The 25,518-nt window shown below is 36.8% G+C and overlaps 1 protein-coding gene across 2 annotated transcripts in view; it reads right to left on the bottom strand.

Annotated features, from left to right (window-relative positions):
* Positions 1 to 25,518, bottom strand: part of TEX11 (testis expressed 11) — a 247,746-nt gene that overhangs the window by 184,967 nt on the left and 37,261 nt on the right. For both annotated transcript variants that reach the window (XM_043897600.1, XM_043897601.1), the window contains 3 exons: positions 22,273 to 22,353; positions 22,072 to 22,191; positions 13,652 to 13,732 (listed from right to left, as the gene is read on the bottom strand). In XM_043897600.1, coding sequence (XP_043753535.1) covers positions 13,652 to 13,732; positions 22,072 to 22,191; positions 22,273 to 22,353 — 282 coding nt within the window. The remainder of the gene's footprint in view (positions 1 to 13,651; positions 13,733 to 22,071; positions 22,192 to 22,272; positions 22,354 to 25,518) is intronic.

Raw genomic sequence — 25,518 nt, 5'->3', positions numbered from 1 at the left:
CTACCTATTTTTAATCTCTTCTGCTTCTGTTAGGTCCCTGCTGTTCCTGTCCTTTATTGCGTTTATCTTCATAGAAATGTTTCCTTGTTATCTTCAGTTTTCTTGAATAGATCTCTTATCTTTCCAATTCTATTGTTTTCCTTTATTTCTTTGCATTTTTCATTTAAGACGTCTATCTTTTCTCTCCTTGCTATTCTTGGGAACTCTGATACACAAGAGTCAAAGAAAGCAATTATATTCCACTAGCCATTACAAGCAGAATTCTACTTTCAGAGAAATAATTCCTTTGTGTACTATTAGATTTTACCTCAGAAGAAGAGATCTACAAAATCTTACACACATGCTTCAAATATTTGGCTGTACAATGGTAAGGTTAATTAGGCAAAAGAGAATAAAATCACGGTAGTAAAGTTCAGGCAATCTGGACTTCATTTAGAAACACTGCACACCTACAGAGAAGCAATGAAATCTAGCTGAATCTTGAATTAATTACTTCAAAGGATTCCAGAGGCCCACTGGCCATTGAAAATAAATTCTAGAGCAAGTTTAAAATAGAAATGAAAGATAAAAGCAAGTCAAACATATGAATCAATAATGAAAATAAAATTTTGATTAAAGTTTCAAATTTTAAGGAGAAAAAGAAATGAGTAAACCCTGTGGTAACAGAGATTTTTGCTGTTAAAAATGCACAGAGGACTTTCTTGGTGGCTAGTGGTAAAGAATCTGCCTGCCAGTGCAGGAGACACAGGTTCCATCCCTGATTCAGGAAGATCCCACATGCCAGCCATGTGGGAGCAACTAAGCCCATATACCACAATTACTGAGCCTGTGCTCTAGAGCCTGGGAGCTGCAACTACTGAGCCCATATGCCACAACTACTGAAGCCTGAGTGCCTTAGAGCCTGTGGTCCACAACAAAAAAAGCCACCACAATAAGAAGTCCATGTACCACAACTAGAGAGTGGCCCTCACTCACTGCAACTAGAGAAAAGCCCACACAGCAACTAAGTCTCAGCACAGCCAAAAATAAATAAGTTAAAATTTTGAAAATAGTTAAGGTTTTTTAAAAAATGCACAATAGACACATTCTGAGATCTGGCCTAGGGCTTCGCTAAATCAAGAAGTAGCAATTTTTGCACTGAAGGGACACTCGCAAATTTGTTGTCATACATCATTTTACAGTTGAGGACACTGATTTTAGAGCAGTGAAGTATCTTACAAGTAAGTGGCCACACTAGTAAGTAGCTCCTTCTATAATATTCTACACAGATCTGCAAGAGTCCCAAATATCAAAGAAAGTGTCTCTGTGTTCTACTTACCAAGGTAGGTAAGTATACGCAAACTTTCAAATAATGCTTAGATTGGTAGAATTTTCCCTCAAAAAAGATGTTCAGTTAAAAAACATATCACTATGCCCCAATTAATCTAGTTGATTTTTTTCACTATGTATCTATAGAAGGTAGACACCAAACCAATTATTTCTAACCATTTTGTTATTTGATTTTGCAACACTCCCATCAAGCTCCAAGAAGTGTTGTATGGTATACATTTAAAATGAAAGCTAATTAAGTTTTACTTGCTTTAGAGTAGGTATTTTAGTTTTTTATTTTTTTAGAACTGGATAAAATCCTCTTCTAAGTACTATAGACATCTTTTTTTTTTTTTTTTTAATTTTTTTATTAGTTGGAGGCTAATTGCTTCACAACATTTCAGTGGGTTTTGTCATACATTGATATGAATCAGCCATAGATTTACACTTATTCCCCATCCCGATCCCCCCTCCCATCTCCCTCTCCACCCGATTCCTCTGGGTCTTCCCAGTGCACCAGGCCCGAGCACTTGTCTCATGCATCCCACCTGGGCTGGTGATCTGTTTCACCATAGATAGTATACATGCTGTTCTTTTGAAATATCCCACCCTCACCTTCTCCCACAGAGTTCAAAAGTCTGTTCTGTATTTCTGTGTCTCTTTTTCTGTTTTGCATATAGGGTTATCGTTACCATCTTTCTAAATTCCATATATATGTGTTAGTATGCTGTAATGTTCTTTATCTTTCTGGCTTACTTCACTCTGTATAAGGGGTTCCAGTTTCATCCATCTCATTAGGACTGGTTCAAATGAATTCTTTTTGACGGCTGAGTAAAATTCCATGGTGTATATGTACCACAGCTTCCTTATCCATTCATCTGCTGATGGGCATCTAGGTCAGAGAACTAAACAGACATTTCTCCAAAGAAGACATACAGATGGCTAACAAACACATGAAAAGGTGCTCAACATCACTCATTATTAGAGAAATGCAAATCAAAACCACAATGAGGTACCATTACACACCAGTCAGGATGGCTGCTATCCAAAAGTCTACAAGCAATAAATGCTGGAGAGGCTGTGGAGAAAAGGGAACCCTCTTACACTGTTGGTGGGAATGCAAACTAGTACAGCCACTATGGAAAACAGTGTGGAGATTCCTTAAAAAACTGGAAATAGAACTGCCATATGACCCAGCAATACCACTTCTGGGCATACACACTGAGGAAACCAGATCTGAAAGAGACACATGCACCCCAATGTTCATCGCAGCACTGTTTATAATAGCCAGGACATGGAAGCAACCTAAGTACTATAGACATCTTAATACCAAGTCAGCCATGCCAAGTACCCAGTTTTTGTGTCCTTTCTCTTATCTGTAACATAATCACTTGACTTACAGGGATTTAGGAATTTATTTTTATCATTCTATACTTTTCCAGAGGGACAGAGACACTGGGGACTGAGTGGCTACCTTGATAAGAGTCTACCAGTATAAGAATGTATTTTGTTTACCCAGGATATAAGCATAGAGTTAGAGTCCAGTAACAGAGCATCCACGTGGAGCAATGGCCAAGCACAGGGTGTTAGAGCAGGGTGAGGAGGATCTGTACCCAGAATAAAGAGTCAGAGCATGAAGAGGGAGAGAAGGGCGCCCTCACAGTATAGAGGGTGGCAGAAGGGATGGGAGATTTGTTAATGTATTACAGGCGGGCTGATTAAATCAGCAAATATATCAAGAAGCCAGGTTCCTCATTAGTGGAGAAGAGAATTAGAAATACTGAAAGGAAGAATACTAACAGGAATACTTTGGTGCTGGACTAGAATTGAAGGTATCATGGTTTTCAGTAGATTAGACAGACAAATGATATAGATAAATATGGGTGGAAATGTGTGTACATATATACATAGTACATATGTATGTATTATATATAAATATATGTTTATAAGCAAATGTTTAAGTATATATATATAGGCAGAGCATATATAACAGAGCATATATATGTGTGTGTGATATATATATATATATATACACTTAAACATTTGCTTATACATATATACACACACACACACACACACACACACACACATATATGCTCTGTTCACTGAGAGGATCTGACAGCAGTGACACCCAAAACAACAAGCACACCTAGTGCCCAGATTTTGGCTTCTAAATAACATTTTCCACCAAAAGGAACCAAGGCTTCTGAGAGGGGGAAAAAAAATCTAATTTTATGGCTTTAGCAAGATGGACTTCTTCAAGAAGAGATCTCTGGTCTTACTCATTCTACTGTTTTTCCTCTCTTTCTTTGCATTGCTCACTTAAGAAGGCTTTCTTATCTCTCCTTGCTATTCTTTCGAACTCTGCATTCAGTTGGGTATATCTTTCCCATTCTCCTTTGCCTTTCACTTCTTTTTTCAGCTACACCTCCTCTTCATCTCTTCTATTAATCTTTTCTATTGTTAAGTAGTTGACAATACTTTATTGTATACATAAAATTTTTTAAAGAGTAGATCTCATATTTAATGTTCTTATAAAAATACTAAAGAGGGTGTTAAGAAGCTTTTGGAGGTAATTAATATGTTTGTAGCACAGATTGGTAGTAATGAATTCTCTGATGTATTCTTATTTCTATACTTGTCAAACTGAGTACATTAACTATGCAGTTTCTGATTTGTCAACCGCACCTCAATAAAGTTGTTTAAAAAAATGAAGCTCAGCAAATCTCTTACAGGTAAATCCAAAAAAATCATGCTCAGACATACCATAAGCAAACTGCTGAAAATTGAAGACAAAGGAATAATCGTAAAAGCAAATAGAAAAACAATACCACTATATACCAACAGCTAAAATTAAAAGGACTGACCATATCAAGCATTCGTAGGGATATAAAACAACTGGCACTCTAATATGCTGCTGGTGGGAGCATAAAATGGCTCAACTTCTTTGGAAAATACTGTACTCGTTTTTTAAAGTATTAAACATACATCTAACATGACTCAGCCATTCCACTCCTAGAGTACTAAAGGGAAAAAAAAAACATACGTCCACACAAAAATTTGTACATGAGTATTTAAAACAGTTCTATTTGTATTAGATTTAAAAATAGCTAAAAACTGGAAATAATCTGAATATCCATCAACAAGTAACTGGATAAACAAATGGTGGTATATCAATATAATAGAATTTTATAGTAAAAGATAAAACTATTGATAAAAAAGAATAAAAAACAGCAAACTACTGATATGAAAAAAAATATGTTAATGAATCTCAAAATCATAACACTGAGTGAAAGAAGCCAAATGAAAAAAAGTATATACTGTATGATTCCATTTATATAAAAATTCCAGAAAATGCAGACAAATTTATATATAAAGACAGAAAACTAATCAGTGGTGCCTGGGTATGATGGAGGTGGCAGGGGGAGGGACAAAGAGGGACAAAGGGAAACTTTTGAAGTTTATGGAACGGCTCATAATCTTGACTCTGATAATGATTTCATTAGTGTATACATATGCCAAAACTCATCAAATTGTACAATATAAATGTGTGATATATACCTCTACCTCAATAAAGCTTTCTTTTAAATGCCAATTTCATAAAAGATAAAAGACAGATTACTAAGGATACTAAAGAGACAGAACAACCAAATGCAAAGCATAATCCTGAACTGGATCCTGGCCTAGAGAGGAAAAGCATATGTATGAAGTACAATTAAGATGTCCTTGGTGGTCCACTAGTTAAGACAGCATGTTTCAAATGCAGTGGGCACAGGTTCAAATCATGGTCAGGAAACTAAGATCCCACATGCATGCAGTCAAAATAATAATAATAATAATTTTGAAATAATAAAGTACAATTACAAGTATTAGAATATGGATTGTACATTTAAAAACTTATGAATGTTAAATTCCTTAAATTTAATCACTGTACTGTATATAAAAGAGAGACTACTCTATTCTTAAGAAATAGACACCGAAGTGTGCATATGCACTCAGTCACTAAGTCATGTTCAGCTCTTTGCGACTCCATGAACTGTAGCCTTCCAGGCTTGGAGTTGGTTGCCATTTCCTCCTCCAGGGGATCTTCCTGACCCAAGGATCAAACCCAGGAATCCTGCGTCTTCTGCACTGCAGGTGGATTCTTTACCAGTCAGGCACGTAGGAAGCCCTATATGCTAAAGTATTAAGCAATGAAGCTGCATGAAGAGTGCAATCTTCTCTCAAAAAAGAGAACAATATGATGTATCAAAAATTATAGAAAAAAACACATGAAAATTTCAGCTGATTTTAAAAAAGGCATTTCACAGAGTCCAACAACCTCCCACAATAAAAATACTAAAACTTGGAATAGAAAGTAACTTCTTCAACATGATGAAAGCTAATATACTCAATGGTAAAAGACAGAAATCTTTTCTTCTAAATTCAAGAACAGGATATGATGCCAACTTTCACCACTTCTATTCAGCATAGTACTAGAACTTTTAGTCAGAGCAATTAACAAGAAAAAGAAACAAAATACATCCATACTGGAAAGAAAGAAGTAAAACTATCTCTATTCACATGTGACAAGATGAAAAATGTATATATTCTTAAAGAACCTTTTAAAAATGTAGAGGTAATGAATTCAGCAAAATTGCAGGTTACAAAATCAACACAAAAAACTCAGTTATATTTCTATACACCAGAAATGAGCAATCAATTAAGAAAATTAAGGAAAAAATTCTATTTACAAAATCATCAAAAAGAAATACAATATTCAGGAACAAACTTAACCAAGGAGATGTACACTTACACACTGAAAACTAGAAAACATTGTTGAAAGAAATTAAGGACCTAAATAAATGGAATGGCATCCCATGTTCATGGGCTGAAAGACTGTTAAAATGACACTACCTGATATATAGATTCAGTGTAACACCTATCAAAATCCCAATGGCTCTTTATGAAGAAATTTTTAAAATCTACCCTAAAATTCACATAAATTTTCAAGAGACCCAGAAGAGCCAAGGTAGTTTTGGAAAAGAAGAGCAAAGTTGAAAGTCTCACACTTTCTATTTCAAATGTATAGTTAAAACAAAGCCGTAATAAAACAGTGTGGTACTGGCATACAGAAAGACATATAGACCAACAGAATACAATAGAAAGCACAGAAATAATCTGACATTGACAGTCAACTGCTTTTTGACAAGGATGTCAAGACCATTCAGTGGGAAAGAATATTCTCTTTAACAAACTGTATGAGCATAAATGGATATCCACATGTCAAATAACGAAGTAAGACCCTTATCTTATACCATTAGACAAAATTAACTCAAAATAGGGACTTCCCTGGTGGTCAAGTGGTTAAGACTCTGCACTCCCAATGCAGGGGGCCCAGGTTCAATACCTGATCATGGAACTAGATTCCACATGTCAAAACTAAGAGCCAGCATGCCAAAACTAAAGATCCCATGTGTGTGGGCTTAGTTGCTCAGACATGTCTCTTTGCGACTTCACGGACTGCAGCATGCCAGGTTCCTCTGTCCATGGAATTTTCCAAGTAAGAATACTGCAGCAGGTTGCCATTTCCTTCTCCAGAGGATCTTCCCAACCCAGGGATTAAACAGCATCTCTTGCCTCCTCCGCATTGGCAGGTAAATTCTTTACCACTAGTGCCACCTTGCCAAAACAAAGATCCCACATGCTGCAACTAAGACTTGGTGCAGTCAAATATTGGTTTTTTTTTAAAAAAATGAATTAAACACCTGAATTTAAGAGCTAAAGCTATAAAACTCTCAGAGAAAAACATAGGAGAACATTTTCATGACCTTGAATTTGTCACAGTTTTTAAGTATGACCCCCAAAGCATAGGAAACAAAATAAAGCAATAAATTGGACTTCATCAAAATGAAAAACTTTTGTGCATCAAAGGACAGTATCAAAAACAGTGAAAAGACAACTCATAGAATGTGTAAAACTATTTGCAAGTCATATAAGGGTTTAAAATTTAGATAACAAAAATAAATTTTACAACTAAACAACCAAAAGAAAAACAACCCATTTTTTAAATTGAAGTATACCAGATGGTGAATACTGAACTCAGAGTGATTATATTCCTCGCAGTCAAAGTTGGAGAAGCTCTACATAGTCAGTAAAAACAAGACCCGGAGCTGACTATGGGTCAGATCATCAGCTCCTTATTGTAAAATTCAGACTTAAATTGTAGAAAGTAGGGAAAATCACTAGGCCATTGAGGTATGACCTAAATCAAATCTCTTATGATTATACAGTGGAGACGATGAATAGATTCAAGGGATTAGAACTGATAGAGTACCTGAAGAACTATGGATGGAGGTTCAATGTACAGGAGGTAGTGACCAGAACCACACCAAAGGAAAAGAAATGAAAGAAGGCAAAATGGTTGTGTGAGGAGGCCTTACAAATAGCTGAGGAATGAAAAAAAGCAAAAGGCAAGGGAGAAGGGGAAAGATATACCCAACTGAATGCAGAGTTCCATTCCAAAGAATAGCAAGGAGAGATAAGAAAGTCTTCCTAAGTTAACAATCAAAATAAAGAGGAAAACAATAGAAGAGGAAAGAGCAATGATCTCCTCATGAAAATTAGAGATACCAAGGGAACACACATGCAAAGACGGGCAAAACAAAATGTGCAAGGACCTAACAGGAGCAGAAGAGATTAATAATAGGTTGCAAGAATACACAGAAGAACTGTACAAAAAAGTCTTAATGTCTCAGATAATTATGATGGTGTGGTCACTCACCTAGAGTCAGACATCCTGGGGTGTGAAGTCAGGTGGGCCTTAGGAAGCATTCCTACAAGCAAAGCTAGTGGAGGTGATGGAATTCCAGCTAAGCTATTTAAAAATCTTAAAAGATGATGCTGTAAAGTTCTCCACTCAATATGCCAGCAAATTTGGAAAACTGAGCAGGGCCATAGGACTGGAGAAGGTCAATCTTTATTCCAATCCCAAAGAAAGGCAATGCCAAAGAATGTTCAAACCACTGTACAACCCATACAATTACACTCATTTCACATGCTGGCAAGGTAATGCTCAAAAGCCTTCAAGACAGGCTTCAGCAGTACATGAACCAAGAACTTCTGGATGTACAAATCGGATTTAGAAAAGGCAGAGGAACCAGAGATCAAATTGCAAACATCCATTGGATCATAGAGAAAGCAAGGGTATTCCAGAAAAAAACATCTACTTCTGCTTCATTGACTACACTAAAGCATTTGGCTGTGTAGATCACAACAAACTATGGAAAATTCTTCAAGAGATGGGAATACCAGACCACCTTATCTGTCTCCTGCGAAACCTGTATGCAGGACCAGAAGCAACAGCTATACCTGGACATGGAAAAACTGACTGGTTCAAAATTGGGATAGGAGTATGTCATGGCTGTATATTGTCACCCTGCTTATTTAACTTATATGCAGAGTACATCGTGGGAAATGCTGGGCTGGATGAAGCTAAAGCTGGAATCAAGATTGCTGAGAGAAATATCAACAACCTCAGATATGCAGATGATACCACTCTAAAGGCAGAAAGCAAAGAGGAACTAAAGAGTCTCTTGATGCAGGTGAAAGAAGAGAGCAAAAAAGTTGGCTGAAAACTCAACATTCAAAAAAGTAAGATCACAGCATCCAGTCCCATTACTTCATGGCAAATAAGTGAGGAAACAATGGAAACAGCGGCATATTTTATTTCCCTGGGCTCCAAAATCACTGCAGACAGTGACTGCAGCCATGAAATTAAAAGATGCTTCCTCCTTGGGAAAAAAGCTATGACAAACCTAGACAGCATATTAAAAAGCAGAGGCATCACTTTGCCAATAAAGGTTCACAAGTCAAAGCTATGGTTTTTCCAGCAGCCATGTATGGATGTAAGAGTTGAACCATAAAGAAGGCTGAAAGTGAAAGTCAAAGTGACTCAGTCGTGTTCAACTCTTTCATTCTTAGGCCAGAACACTGGAGTGGGTAGCCTTCCCCTTCTCCAGGGAATCTTCCCCATCCAGGGAACAAATCCAGGTCTCCCACATTGCAGGCAGATTCTTTACCAGATGAGCCACAAGGGGAGCTCAAGAATACTAGAGTGGGTAGCCTATCCCTTCTCCAGCAAATCTTCCCAACCCAGGAATCGAACTGGAATCTCTTGCACTGCAGGCAGATTCTTTACCAACTGAGCTATCAGGGAAGCTCCAAAGAAGGATGAGTGCCAAAGAATTGTGCTTTTGAACTGTGGTGTTGCAGAAGACTCTTGAGAGTCCCTTAGAGAGGAAAGAGATCAAACAAGTCAATCCTAAAGGAAATCAACCCTGAATATTCATTGGAAGGACTTGCTGAAGCTGAAGCTCCAATACTTTGGCCACCTGCTGCAAAGAGCTGACTCATTGGAAAAAACCCTGATGCTGGGAAAGACAGAAGGCAGGAAGAGAAGGGGGCGACAGAGGATGAGATAGTTATGTGTGTACACACAGACATTATTTTCTTTTTTTTTTTTCAGACAATATTTTCCCTTATATGTTATTAGAGCATATGGAATATAGTTTTTTGTGCTATACAGTAGGTCCTTGTTGGTTATCTATTTTATATAAACAGTGGTAGATGCATGTTAATCCCAACCACCTAATTTATCCCTCCCGGCCTTTTCCTTCTGGTAACCATAAGTTTGTTTTCTGTCTCTAAGCCTGTTTCTGTCTTAAATAAGCTCATTAGTATCTTTTTCAGATTTCACATATAAGCAATATCATACAATATATGTCTTTGTCTGGCTTACTTCACTTAGTATGTTAATCTCTAGGTCCATCCATGTTGCTGCAAACGGCATTATTTCATTATTTCTCATGGCTGAGTAATATTCCATTGTGTATACACACCACATCATTATCCATTCATTTGTCGATGGACACTTATGTTGCTTCCATGTCATGGCTATTTATAAATAGTGCTGCAATGAACACTTGAGTGCATGTATCTTTTTCTATCAAGGTTTCCTCAGGGTATATGCCCAGTAGTGGGATTGTTTGGTCACATGGTAGTTTTATTCCTAGTTTTTTAAGCAACCTCCATACTGTTCTCCATAGTAGCTGCACCAATTTACATTCCCACCAACATGGTAGGAGGGTTCCTTTTTCTCCACATCCTCTCCAGCATTTATTATTTGTAGACTTTTCAATGATGGTCATTCTGACCAGAGTGAGGTGATACTTCACTGTAGGAAAAACAGCACAACTTTATTTTTATTTAAACAGCAGTAAATAGTGGGAGGGGGGATCGGGATAGGGAACTCATGTAAATCCATGGCTGATTCATGTCAATTTATGGCAAAAACCACTACAATGTTGTAAAGTAATTAGCCTCCAACGAATAAAAATAAATGGGAAAAAAAATAAAGAAAAAATAAAAATTAAAAAAATAAATAAACAGCAGTAAATAATTTCTTACAGTTCTGAAGGTCAGAAAATCCAAAATTAAAGTTTAACCATCACTTTTCTATGGTGAAGGCTCTCTTCCCAGAGCTGCCTTCTTGCATGATAGGGTAGAGGATGTGAGAAAAGTAAGTTCTCTGGTGCCCTTCTTATAAGGGTACTAACTCCGTCATGAAGGCCCTACCTCATCTAAGCTTAATTACCTCCCCAAAACCCTACCACCATACACATTGAGAGTTAAGGCTTCAGCAGATGAATTTGGGGCAAGAAGGAACACAGTTTAGTTCATAGCATTTTGTAAAAACTGGCACCAGTAGAAATGCTAAATATTTTAACGTTCAGCAATTTGTAACACTATTTATAACAACATTTAAAATATATTAATATAATTGTAATCTTAAAAAATCCCCATTTTAAAAGATCAAAGGACTTTAATACATATGTCCCAAGGAAGCTATAAAAATAATTGGTAAGCACATGAAAAGATGCTTAGTGTCATTAGTTTAGTAGGGAAATGCAAGCCAAAGGCACAATGAGAAACCACTTCACACCTACTAAGATGGCTTTAATAGTAATTTTTTTAAAAGCCCAGAAAATAACAAGTGTTGCTGAGGGTGTGGAGAAACTGGAACCCGAATTCAACTGCTGGTGGGAATGTAAAATGGTACAGCCACTATGAAAAAGAGTTTGGTGGTTCATCGAAAAGTTAAACATAAAATTACCATATTACCAACCATTCAAGTCTTAGATTAGAACAACTAAAAGCAGTGATTCAGATATTTGTATACCAATGTTCATTGCAGCATTATTCACAGTAACCAAAAGGTGGAAACAACTCAAGTATATATCAATTGATGAACAGATAAACAAAATTTTTGAACAGATAAACAGATAAATGAAAGGTTTATCTATGAAATATTATTCAGCCATAGAAAGCAATCCAGTTCTGATACATGCCATGATATGCACCTTGAAATATTAATGCTAAATGAAATAAGTCAGACACAAAAGGATAAATATTATATGATTCCATTTATATAAAATATCTAGAACAAGCAAATTCACAGAGACAGAAAGTAAATTAGAGGTTACCAGGGGAGGCAGTAATGAGGAGTGTTTGTGTAATGAGTACAGAGTTTCTATCAGTACAGAGTGGTGATGGTTATATAACACTGTTAATGTACTTAGTGCCACTGAATTGCATGCTTAAAAATTGTTAAAATGGCAAATTTTATGTTACACATATTTTAGCTCAATAAAAAATTATAGTAGCATGTCACCTAATAAATATAGAAAGAAGGACAGAATTAGAAAAAGAGCCAGGTGTCAACATCACAGGACCAATTTAGGCAGGAAATCTCAACAGATAGTGAAAGTTGGATGAGAAACTGGATTTTACAAAGTCTCAGAGTATCATCTCACAAAACACTTACGAACAACAAAGGGAAAAAATACATTAAGTTTACACTGGAGAAACCTGTAAGACACCATTTTAACCAAGAGATCAAAGTTAGCACCACCACCAACAGAATAAATCAATCTTGTATGTCACACAACAGAATCATTTCTGTGATTTTCCGGCCCCAAATTCATAGCCTACTCTAATCTCTGAACAAACCCTAATTTGGTTAGAGAGAGGGAATTGAGGAGACGTCGTTTAAGGGTTTAAACTTGCAGCTAGTAGATAATTTCTGGAAATCTAATGTACAACATAGTGATTATAGTCAATAATACTGTGCTGTAAATTTTTAAATTGCTAAGGAATTGGATCTTGACTTTTCTCAACAAAAAAAAATGACATTTATGTGACATGATAAAGGTGTTAGCTAACACTACTCCAGTAACCATACTGCAAATTCAAAGTGTATCAAATCAACATGTGAAATACCTCAAATTTATACAGTGTTATATGTCAAATATACCTCAATAAAATTTCTTTTTAATTTTTGAAAAATAAATTAAGTCACATTGCACAAAATGGCTCTTCTGGAACCTTCAAAATTGTCAAGGTCATGAAAGTCAAGGCAAGAGTGAGGAAGTTTTCCAGTGAAAGAGACTAGAGACTTAAGTGAATCCTAGATAGAATCCATTTTGTGTAAAGAACAGTATTGAAAAACTTCAACTAGGTCTCAGGGTAAAGAGTATATAGAAATTCTTTGTAAGATTCTTGTTACAGTGTTGTAACTGTGAAATTGTTTTTAATTTTTTTAAAGACTAGAAGAGTACCTCCACATAATATTAGCAATATGTAAATAGTTATTGAATTAAGTTCTACATTATAACATAGAATTTGAGAGAAAAGTAAGACCAGTTTCACATGAAGGTACATGATGGAGCCCTGAGACCATCCTGATACCAAATTTACCTTGGTATCAGTCTCCTCTGTAACAGTAAAGACTGAAGTAAGCATAGGCCTATAATAGGCGAGAAAGAATGGAAAAGGGAGGTAAAGTGGAAAAATTAAAAATTATCTACTCTGGAATATTGATGAACTACAGTCTGAGAAACAGGTTTTATTTATCCTATCAAATTGTTCACACCTCCAAATCCCAATGTAGAAAAATACTATGGCAATGATATGAATAGCTGCTATCAACCTTGTCAGTAGGGCAATAAACTCATTTTTTCTTTCTTTCATCACATACCATGACATATGGAGGAAATATTACCAAAGTGTTTTGACAATAAAAGGGAAAGCAAAGAAATGTTAAGAAGTAACCTATATCACTTTTTAGAACACCTGTTCTATTAAAGAACAAAAGAAGCAAAATATTTCAAATCTTGGCTAAGTAAGTAAATCTTATACAAAATATAAACTCTATAGGATCACATGAAGTAGTTATGAGTCTTCCTAGAACGTGATATTGTGTATTTTCAAACTCATGGAGAATGAACACAGAGATTTCACTCACCATGTGGGGAAGCCTCATCAACATATCTTTACAGCGTAGTATACAACCAGATGCTCTTTGAAAATCCCCTTGAGCAACTGCCTGGGAAAGCAAAAAACAAAATGTCAGTAACTGGTTAAAATGAATAACAAGCTATATGTCTAAAAGTCAATTCAGACATGTGAACTGTTGTTAAAAGGTTTTGATTTCTTTACTTCCTCTTTTCCAATGTGGATTTCTACTATTTTTCTTCTCTGATTGCTATGGCTAGGACTACGAAAATTATGTTCAATAATAGTGGTGAGACTGGGCACTCTTAACTTGTTCCTGACTTTAGAGGAAATGCTTTCAGCTTTTTACTTGACAGTTTCTTCAAAAATAGACAGCTAAACAAATACTACCCATTTGATCCAGCATTTGCAGTCCTGGGCAGTTATCCACAGAAATAAAAATCTATACAAAAATCTAAAAAAAAAAAAAAAAAAAAAAAAACACACCATACACAACTGTTCATGTCAATTTTATCTGCAAAAGCCAAAACTGGAAACAACCCAAATTCCTTCAATAGTGAATAGCTAGACAAATTGTGGTATATCTATACCACAGAATATTACTTGCAAATAAATAACAAACTATTGATACAGAAAACTTGGATGAATGTCAAAGGAATTATGCTAAGTGGGAAAAGTCAGTATGAAAAGGTTACATACTATACCATTCCATTTTCATATACCATTCCAAAATGACAAAATTATAGAACTGGAAAATAGGTTATTGGTTGCCTGGGACTGAGGATAGGGGAATGGGTATGACTACAAAGGTGAAGCATGAGCAATCTTTGTGGTCATGGAACTTTTCTATATCTTGACTGTGGTGGTGCTCATGGGGATAGTGGTTACCCAAAACTATCCATGTGATAAAACTGTATAGAAGAACAGATACACATGAGTTCACATAAAACTGGTGAAATATGAATAAGATTTATGGATTGTACCAATGTCAACTCCTTAGTTTTCTATTGTACTATATTTATGCAAGATGTCACTGAAGATGAAAAGTGGGTGAAAGGTACACTAGAACACTACTATTTTTGCAACTTCCTGTGAATCTATATTTTAAATAACAAGTTTTTAAAAATCATATTAGTTAATACTATCATTGATTTCATCAGAAAAGTCTAAGTATCTGGAAGCTCTCATGGTCATGGTAGAGGTATACAAGTTTTCCAAACTTCTAATCTTTACTTTTTTAAAAGTTTAAATTTTATCACTGGCAACAAATACTGTTGGTTGCCTTCTTGAAATCACATTCCCATTTCATTCATTTTTATGAAAATGTCTGCTAAATACCCAAGTCTGAATTAACAAAGTTTATCTATCAGTCAGTCTTTCCAGCAAAAATAGTGTTCTGTGAAGACAAAAGTAGCTAATTCAGCTCACAACCCAAAGAATCACATATGGGCCTTTCCTCAAGACAATCCTCATACTTCAATATGCAGCAGAAATACTATGAGAACTTCCCTTTATATTACTTAGAATATTAGAACATTATATACTCAAGAGTCAAGGTTTAAAAAAAAAAAAAAAGAGTCAAGGTTTAATAAAACTAATCATTTTTATTGTTTCACCAAAGGCATTTTTAAGTAAAACCAGAATTCTTTTTACACCAAGGGTGTAGCAATGAAGAATACAATGATAACTAGTAAAGGATATGCCACTGTCTTGATTATTGTTAAAGTATCAGCAGTTTTACCCACCACTGCTTTTGAACCACTAATACAAATGTCAACAGAGTGAAAAAAGCAAATAATGCTGAGTTACCAGAATACTTTTGATCTCAGAGATGCTCCCACCATACTAACTTCCTCCACTGCCTCACCATCCACCCAGCACTTAAAACTCCTATATTCCGTCTTCTATTTTTTACCTTGCCAATGATATTGCTTTCTAAGGTCACTATCATCTTCCAAAATGCCAGATCCTATAGCCTTTTCTTCATCTTCATTTTTTTCCTATTTCTCTGAAGCACTGACCACTGCTAATCATCCAATTTCCCTTAAACTTCTCTTTTCCTCTCATACATGACTCACTTTTACAGTCCTCTATCTCTGGCATGTCATCCCATCTTTATGTTTGCTTTACTTTTTGCTACATTCTCCCCCTCCCCCGGCCCCAACAACATGTATACATTTGTGAAATGAATTAGTTTTCTTATACTCCCTTTCCTGTCTCCAGGAACTGAATGGCTTAGTTCTTCTCACTGAGCATAAATGTTTGCTTCCTTTATCTGCCCCCTTCATTTCCATTCTTGTTGCTAATATTACAGTCCAAGCTCTTATCATTTCATGCTTACACTTTTGGTAGATTTACTTTTTCAATCCAGTCTAAGCATTATTGACAGATCTCACTTTGTGCCACCTTATCTTTTCCCAAAAACCTTCAACCACTACACTACCTTGAAAAATTATTTTTTCAAAGAGGTATATTCGGGCCTTCTCAACTTGACCCAACTTATTTCTTAAAACTCAGTCCTTACTATGCCCTTTCACAAATACTTTCCTTTGAATAAACAGATCATTGAATAGTCCTTAAACCAGACATGCACATTTCTATCTATATGACTTTGCTCATGCTCAAGTCCGTGTTCTGCTTAGAATACCTTGTGCCATCTTCCCTGCTTATCTAAATCTGTTCCTTCCTCCAACGTGCAAATTATGTTTTAAATCCTTTGTGTGTCTCCCTCTAACAACCCAGCCCACAATAATCTCACCCCCTGCTTCCCCTTTCCTACAGTCGTATAGCACTTGTCTATACCAGTGTCTCTCCATCTTTTATATTTTATATACTACTGTCAGGAGTATATTGCTAGGGGAAATATCAACAACCTCAGATATGCAGATGACACCTCCCTAATAGCAGAAAGTGAACAGTAACTGAAGAGCCTCTTGATGAAGGTGAAAAAGTAGAGTGAAAAAGCTAGCTTAAAACTCAACATTCAAAAACTAAGATCATGGCAACCAGCCCCATCACTTCATGGCAAATAGGTGGGGAAACAATGGAAAGTGACTGACTTTATTTTCTTGGGTTCCAAAATCACTACAGACGGTGACTACAATGATGAAATTAAAAGACGCTTGCTCTTTGGGAAAAAAGCTATGACAAACCTAAACAGCGTATTAAAAAGCAGAGACATTGCTTTGCCGAAAAAGGTCCACATAATCAAAGCTATGGTTTTTCCAGTAGTCATGTACAGATGTAAGAGCTGGACCATAAAGAAGGCTGACCGTCGAAGAATTGATGCTTTCGAATTCTGGTGCTGGAGAAGACTCTTGAGAGTCACTTGGACTGGAAGGAGATCAAACCAGTTAATCCTAAAGGAAATCAACCCTGAGTACTCATTGGAAGGACTGATGCTGAAGCTGAAGCTCCAATACTTTGGCCACCTGATGCAAAGAGCCAACTCATTAGAAAAGATCCTGATGCTGGGAAAGATTGAGAGCAGGAAGAGAAGAGGGTGACAGAGGATGAGATGGATGGATGGCATCACTGACTCAATGGACATGAGTTTGAGCAAACTCTGGGAGATAGTAAAGGACAGGGAAGCCTGGCGTGCTGCTGTTCATGGGGTCACAAAGAGTCAGACACAACTGAACAACTGGACAACAATACTACCGTCACTCTTCAGGGGGACAAACAGGTCAGAGAGGGATAACAGGAAAGCAGCTTCATTTGTAGAACATGCATTTAACCTATTATTTATTATGTGCCAGATACCATACTAGATACTGATGATGTACAGATTAATTTTTATGCTAATACTTAACTAGTAGGAAAGATAGAGGACTGGGGCTCTTGGTATAATAAAGGTAGTGGACTTTCCATTTGACTTACATCTTCAGGACACCCTTCATCATAGTCTTTATGGATAAGCTAATGGCTCATATGTTCCTATGACCATACCATCTTTTATAAGTGCTCTTACTCTAGTAAAGAGGGAAGCATAGGAGGGAGTGGGAGGGAGGCTCAAGAGGGAGGGGATATATGTATACTTATGGTTGATTCACACTGTTGCACAGCAGAAACCAACACAATACTGTAAAAGAATTATCCTCCAATTAAAAATAAATTTTAAAAAATTTTAGAAAGAAATCAGATTGTTTTAAGTAAATAAACTCAGCAAAATTTTCAAGGCCATAAAAAAAAAGAGGAAAGGGAGCAGCAGATGATATAGCCAGCAGAAAGAGGCATTGCCAATAGATAAGGGGAATTGGTAATTTGGAGAAACACCAAGATCTATAGTTCCTTCTACAGTGCTAAAGGTTATAGATGGATAATCTGTGGCACAAGGGTAAACACAGTATTTGCATCACCTTATCACCTTAAACAAAGTCTGTGCTCCACATGATCTATGCCACTCATCTGGCACTTACATTTTCCTTTGTCCATTTTTCAAAAAGTATTTATAACCTAAATTTCAAACTAGCTTATCATTTTCTTGACAAAAAAAAAAGAAGCAAGAATGTACAATGAAGAAAAGATAGTCTCTGAAACAAGTGGTGCTAGGAAAACTGGACAACTACATGCAAAAGAATGATATTAGAACATTTTCTCTTACCAAATACAAAAGTAAGCTCAAAATGGATTAAAAACCTAAAATGAAGGACTGAAAGTCATAAAACTCCTAGAAGAAAACATAGGCATAAAATTCATAACATAAATAATAGCAATGGTTTTTTGGATCTTTCTCTTAAAGCAAAGGAAATAAAAGCAAAAATAAACAAGTGAGACCCAATCAAACTTAAAGCTTTTGCACAGCAAAGGAAACCAATGACAAAATGAAAAGACAATCAACTGAATGGGAGAAAATATTTGTAAATGCTATGACTGATAAGGGATTAATATCCAAAATATATAAACAGTTCATACCACTCAACATCAAAAAAGCAAACAATCTGATTAAAAATGGGCAGGTCTAAACAGACAGTTTCCAAAGAAGACCTTCAGATGGTCAACAGGCACATAATAGATGCTGAACGTAACTAATGCAAGTCAAAACACAATAAGATATTGATCACACCTGTCGGAATGGCTATCATCAGAACGAACACAAATGACAAATGTTGCCAAGAATGTGGAAAAAAGGGAACCCTCATACACTATGGGCTGTAAACTGGTACAGTTAGTATGGAAAACAGGATGGAAGTTTCTCCAAACACTAAAAATAGAACTACCATATGACCCAGCCATTTCATTCCTGGGTATATATCTGAAAAATAAAACACTAACTCAAAAAGATACATTCACTCCAATGTTCATAGCAGAATTATTTACAATTGCCAACATATGGAATCAATCTAAATATCCATCAATAGATTCCAAAAGAAGATGTGGTATGTATATGTACTGGAGTACCACTCAGCCATAAAAACAATACACTTTTGCCATTTGCAACAACATAGATGGACTTGGGAGGGTACTATGCTAAAAAGTGAAATAAGCCAAACAGAGAAAGAAAAATGCTGTATGATACCACTTGTATGTGGAATTTAAAAACTGCACCAAACTAGAGAATAAAACAAACAGAAAGAAGACTCACAGATGCATAGAACAAACTTGCTGTTACCAATGAGGAGAGGGACGGGGGATAAGGGCTATATAGGGGTAGGAGATTAAGAGGTACAAACTATTATGAATAAAATAAGCTATAAGAATATACTGTATAATATGGGAATATTTTATAATAACTATAAATGGAGTATAACCTTTAAAATCGTCAATCACTATATTGTACATGTGTAACATATAACACTGTACATCAACTATACATCAACAAAACAGTAAATAAAACAAACCACATAGGTCTTTTTCACATGAACTACTATCAAGCCAAATGCATCCCTGTCACAGTATATAATATAGAGCTGTGATCTCTTAAATATTAGATTTTTATAGGCCTGAGGAGGGTAACTAACAGCCCAAGGTGATAGAGCAAGTTGGTAGAAGAGTTAAGATATAAGACCAAGACCTGCTGGACTTCATATAAATTTTTTAGTAGTTGCATTAAAGTAACCAACAAAGGATATTAACATTTAAAAGCAAACAAAATTAACACAAAGGGTTTTCTTTTTATACAGTCAACCTAATTTGAGTAAACTACAAGAGACAATGGGGAGACAGAGGAGCCTGGTGTGCTGTAGTACATGAGGGGTCACAAAAGAGTTGGACATGACTTAGAACAACAATAAAGTTTTGGGTAGGGAGTGTTAGACTAAAAGTCAGAGAATCATGGTTCTAGTCTTAGATCTTCAATTAACTCGTATCGTCTCTCTGAACCTCAGTTTCATCATTTAAAAAAATGAGAAGGAATTAAAACCTAACTAAATGGGTAATATCTCATATCCATGAACACTTAACATTATTCAGATAGCAATACTCCTCAAACTGATCCACAGATTCAGTGGTTTTCTTATCAAAATTCCAGCTGGCTTTGTTGCAAAAATTAACAAGCTTTTCCTAAAATTCATATGGAAATGCAAGAGACCCAGAAGAGTCAAATAATCCTGAAAAATAGCAAAGCTGGAAAATTCACCCTTCCTTATATCAAAACTGACTACATAGCTACTGTACTCAAGACACCATAGTATTGGTATAAGGACAAACATATAGATCAGTGGAAGAGAATCAACAGTTCAGAAATAAATCCTCACATTTCTGATCAATTAATTTTTGACATTCCCCATTCAATGGGGAAAGAACAGTCTTCAACAAATGGTGCTAGGACAACTGGAGAGTTACATGCAAAACAATGCAAATGGACTCTAATCTCATGCCATACATGAAAATTAACTTGAAATGAGTCAAGTCCTAAATGTAAATTCTAAATCTATAAAATTCCTAGAATGAAGAAATTAGAGCCCTCAGAGATTAGTGGCATAAGTGGAAAATGGTACAAAGCCACTGTGGAAAACAGTCCAGCAGTTTCATAAAAGGTTAAACAGAGTTATCATGTTACTGAGCAATTATATTTCTAGGTATGTATCCAAGAGAAATAAAAACATGTACATGCGAAAACCTGTACATGAATGTTCACAGTAGAATTATTTACGATAGCTCCAAATTGAAAACAATCCAAATGTTCATCAATAGCTGAATGGATAAACAAAATGTGATATATCCATATAGTACAATACTATTTGGTAATAAAAATACTGATACATGCTACAACATAAATTGGGCTTCCCTTGTGGCTCAGCTGGTAAAGAATCTGCCTGCAATGCAGGAGACCTGGGTTCAATCCCTGGGTTGGGAAGATCCCCTGGAGAAGAAAAGGCTACTCACTCCAGTATTCTGGCCTGGAGACTGTATAGTCCATGGGCTCCAAACAATTGGACATGACTAAACAACTTTCACTTTCACTACATAGATTAAATCTGGAAACATGCTAAATAAAAGAAGCTAAGCACAAAAGATCGATTGTTATATGATCTCGTTTATATGAAATGTCCAGAATAGATAAATCTATAAAGACAGAAAGTAAATTAGCAGTTGCTAGCGGTCAAGAGGAATAGGGAGTGACTGCAATGGACAGGGGATTTCTTTTGGGGTAATGAAAATGTTTTAAACTTAAGATTGTGCTAAAAGTTCTCTATTGTATGAATATACTGAAACCACTGAATTATATTTTTAAATGTGTGAATTTTACTGTATACGAATTATATTTCTGTGAAGATGTTAAAAAATAAAAATAAGATTAGATGATTTTTAAGTTCTCTTTCATTTCCAGAATTACATAATTTCAGAGAGTAAACTCATCACAGCTAACATTTTGTCAACTTAAAATGCACACCGAACAGCGTGGTCACAAAAGAAGGAAACCTATAAGCCAAATGGAGGTAAAATACAACTCTGAACACTAACATCAGCACACTTGTAGAAAATATTAGCAAACAACCCAGAATAATTGCAAATGTGAAGGCTCTTTTGGGGTAATACTTTGGGTATTAGAGAAGGAAATGGCAAACCACTCCTGTATTCTTCCCTGGAGAATTCCATGGACAGCGGAGCCTGGTAGGCTACAGTTCATGGGGTCGCAAGGAGTCAAAATGACTGAACACACTTTAGGCATACCGTGAACGTAAGAGAGTCACCAAGATAGGTGTTTCAAATAGACCACTGCCACAAATAAATGACAGATATTACATGCAGTGGTTGAAAATAAGGATTAGTTATCTAAGTCTTTTCAATTTCATCTACCCCAATAAATACCAATTACCATTAGTAATGTCACCTTCAGCTATAAAACAAAGATTAAAAAGGTCAAATATAATATGCAATAAAAGACCAATGACACCTGACTTTCTTCTAATAGGTTATATCTCATTGCTTTTGCATTTACATATAGAAAATGCCCCACTGTAAAGCTCTGATGACTATGATACCTACTGCCTCTGCTTGGTAAGAAAGCACTTTCAAAAGGTCCCTCTCCACAGCAGTCTTCTGCATAATCACATGTTCCTCAGTGGGGCTCCTCTGAGTTAATTTGAAATATAACTGCTCCAGACTCTGGAAAATAAACCACAATACAATGTAATGATAACAATAACCACAACTGCTACTAACAGTTAAAAATCAGTAGTAACTTACAGTCATGGCAGATTGAAAAAAATCATCAGCAAGCACCATATTTCCAACATTCACCCACCCTCTTCCTGTTTTCATATTCATCTGGAAGAAAGAAGGTAAAAAATAATTGTTAAAAATTCACACCTCAAGGACTTTCAAGATGGCAGAGAAATAAGATGGGGAGATTACCCTCCACACCCAACAAATACATCAAAAATTCATCTGAATATGGAACAACTTATACAGAATGCCTCCTGAACACCAGACTTCCAAAAAGGCAAGCCAAACTCCTCACAATGAGGTACAGCAAAAGATAAAGATAAGAAAACAGACAAGATTTCAGGACAGGGACCTGTGCCCCTGGGAAGGAATCCTGAAGGAGGAAAAGTTTCCACACACTCAGAAACCCCCTCAGAGGAGGGGTCAGAGGGGAGCTTTGGAATCTCCAAAGGGAACACAGCAACAGGTGCTTAGAAGGCAAAACAGAGAGAATTCACCAGAGTTCGTTGTCAAACAGCACTTTCCAGCAGAGAAGCAGCTTACATGCCCTCCACGGCGATTGGGGCTGGATGCTCAGGCTCAGGCTCAGGCTTTAGGGGTCGGATCCCAGGGAGAGGATCAGGGTTGGCTGCCATCAAGATACTCTGAGGGGGCTAGTACAACACAGCTGAGGGAGTCCAGGGAAAATCATGGGCCAGCCAGAGAGGCAAGAGATCATTGCTGTGGGAACGCTCTAACTACGCACACTCCCAGAATGCAGGACCTCGCCTTTGCAAGCACCATAGGTGGGATGAGTCAGCTGCAGTCTACAAAGGTAGAAAAGCCACTGCGAGAGCTAGAGGCAGAGGGCAGGAGGCCAATACAATCTCAATCCCAGGGGTTGCAAGTGCCACCAAGCTGTGAGCAGCCACAGGTCACTGCCCACACCTTCCTGGGAGCCTGAGCAGTTTGACTCTGCTGAGGGACCCACAACTCAGGGCCAGCTCCCATGGGGAAGTACATGAGCCACCTGAGACTGTGGCAACTCACCACAGGTCTTGGCTCCAGCAGGCACTCCCCACACACCCCAACTGTGTCCAACTGAGCATGTGAGCCCTAATAGGCTGCCTTGGGTCTGGGTTGGGAACAGACACCAGAGAGCAGCCTACAAGCAGAGGGAGGGCCAAAACCAAAGTGGAACACCAGAGGGTGTGTGAGCAAAGGAGAGAAGGGGGAAACACTCCTATAGCAGGTGCAGTGGATTAAATCCCCACAATTAGCCTGTGGGTTTAGGAGCAACTGTGGACTTTAGGAGCAAATACAAGCTGGAGGAAGGCAAGATATGAGTCTCAGACACACTGCACAGAACAGCTCCACAGATCTTTCTAGAAATATTGGAGAAATTTCTGAATAGCCAGATTGACTAGAGCACACAGTGTGGAAAAGTCAATGGAGGAATTACAAGAATATTCTTCATATTACCACTCAATATATACTTTGCTCTTTTTTCCCTTTTTTTCTTTTTCATACTGTTCTAATGTTTTTTCTCCATTATTCTTTTAATTTTTATTTTTTATAATGTACTTATTCCTTTTCAAAAGACATCTTATTTTTAAATAAATTCATTTTATTTTCCTATTTTTAGAGTATTTTTAAATTGTATTACATCTTCCCCATGTTTTTTATTTTGTATTTTTGCTAGTCTAGTTTTTAGTATTCATTTTCACTTATGGGTTTGTCTATTGGCTTGACTGTTCTCTTCTGACTTCCGCTTTTATCTTAATTTTATTTCTTTTCTCTTTTTCTTCTGTTTGTAAGTGTGTAAGTTTCTCTGGGTGTTCTGGGCTGTTCAGTGGAGTTTTCACCATTAGTCTTCTCTGCTGTGTGACCTGTGAAGCCTTGGTCCTACAGTAAGGGGTCAGGCCTGAACCCCAAAGGTGGAAGACCCAAGTTCAGGACTTTGGATCCCAGAGAACTCCCAAACCCATGGAACATTAATTGATGAGAATTCTCCCAAAGGCCTTCATCTCAACACCAAGACCAAGCCCCACCCAAAAGGCCAGCAAGCTATAGTGTGGACTCCTAACACCAAAACTTCTACAAACAGGAACACAACTTTGCTCACTAGCAGAGAGGCTGCCCAAAGCTATATCAAACCCATACACACCCCAAACACACTATTGGACCCAGCACTGTCCTTCAGAGAGACAATATCTAGCTCCATCCACCAGAACACAGGCACAAATCCACCAAACCAGGAAACCTTCACAAGGCATTGGTCCAACCCCACCCAGGGGAGGGAGACTCCACAGTTAAAAGGAACTACAACCTTCCTACCTGCAGAAAGGAGACCCCAAACACAGTAAATTAAATAAAAGGAAAAGACAGAGAAACATCCAGCAGATAAAACAACATGGTAAAAACTCACAAGACCAAACAAATGAAGAGAAAATAGTCTACCTCAAAAATAAATCAAGAGTAATGATAGTAAAGATGATCCAAAGACAGAAATAAAATGGAAGCACAGATAAATAGACTGGAGTCACGGATCAAGAAGATATAAAAATGTTTAACAAGGACCTAGTAGAAATAAAGAGGAGACAATCAGCAATAAACAACACAATAACTGAGATTAAAAATACAGATAAATAGACTGGAGTCATGGATCAAGAAGATACAAAAATGTTTAACAAGGACCTAATAAAAATAAAGAGGAGACAATCAGCAATAAACAACACAATAACTGAGATTAAAAATACACTAGAGGGAACCAACAGCAAGATAACTGAGGCAGAAGATTGAGTAAGTGAGCTGAAGACAAAATGGTGGAAATAACTGAATCAGAGCAGAATAAAGAAGAGGACAGTCTCAGAGACCTCTGGGATAACACTATGCATACCCAACCTTTCAATTATATGGGTCCAGGAAGAAGAAGAGAAAAAGAAAGGGTAGGAGAAAATACTGGAGGAGATTATAGTCAAAAACTTCCCTAACATGGGAAAGGAAATAGCCACCCAAATCCAGGAAACCCAGAGAGTCCCATACAGGATAAACCCAAGGAGAAACACACCAAGACAAATACTAATCAAACTAATGAAAATTAAACACAAAGAACAAACAGTAAAAGCAACAAGGGAAAAGCAACAAATAATATTCAAGGGGATCCCCATAACAACTAACAACTAATCTTTCAACAGAAATTGCAGGCCAGGAGGGAGTGGCAGGATACACTTAAAGTGATGAAAGTGAAAAGCCTACAACCAAGATTACTCTATCCAGCAAGGATCT

Source organism: Cervus elaphus, chromosome X (genome assembly GCF_910594005.1).
Source record: "Cervus elaphus chromosome X, mCerEla1.1, whole genome shotgun sequence".
NCBI classification, from domain to species: domain Eukaryota; kingdom Metazoa; phylum Chordata; class Mammalia; order Artiodactyla; family Cervidae; genus Cervus; species Cervus elaphus.
The sequence above is the reverse complement of the archived record's forward strand: the minus strand, read 5'-3'. Positions and strand labels throughout refer to the sequence as shown.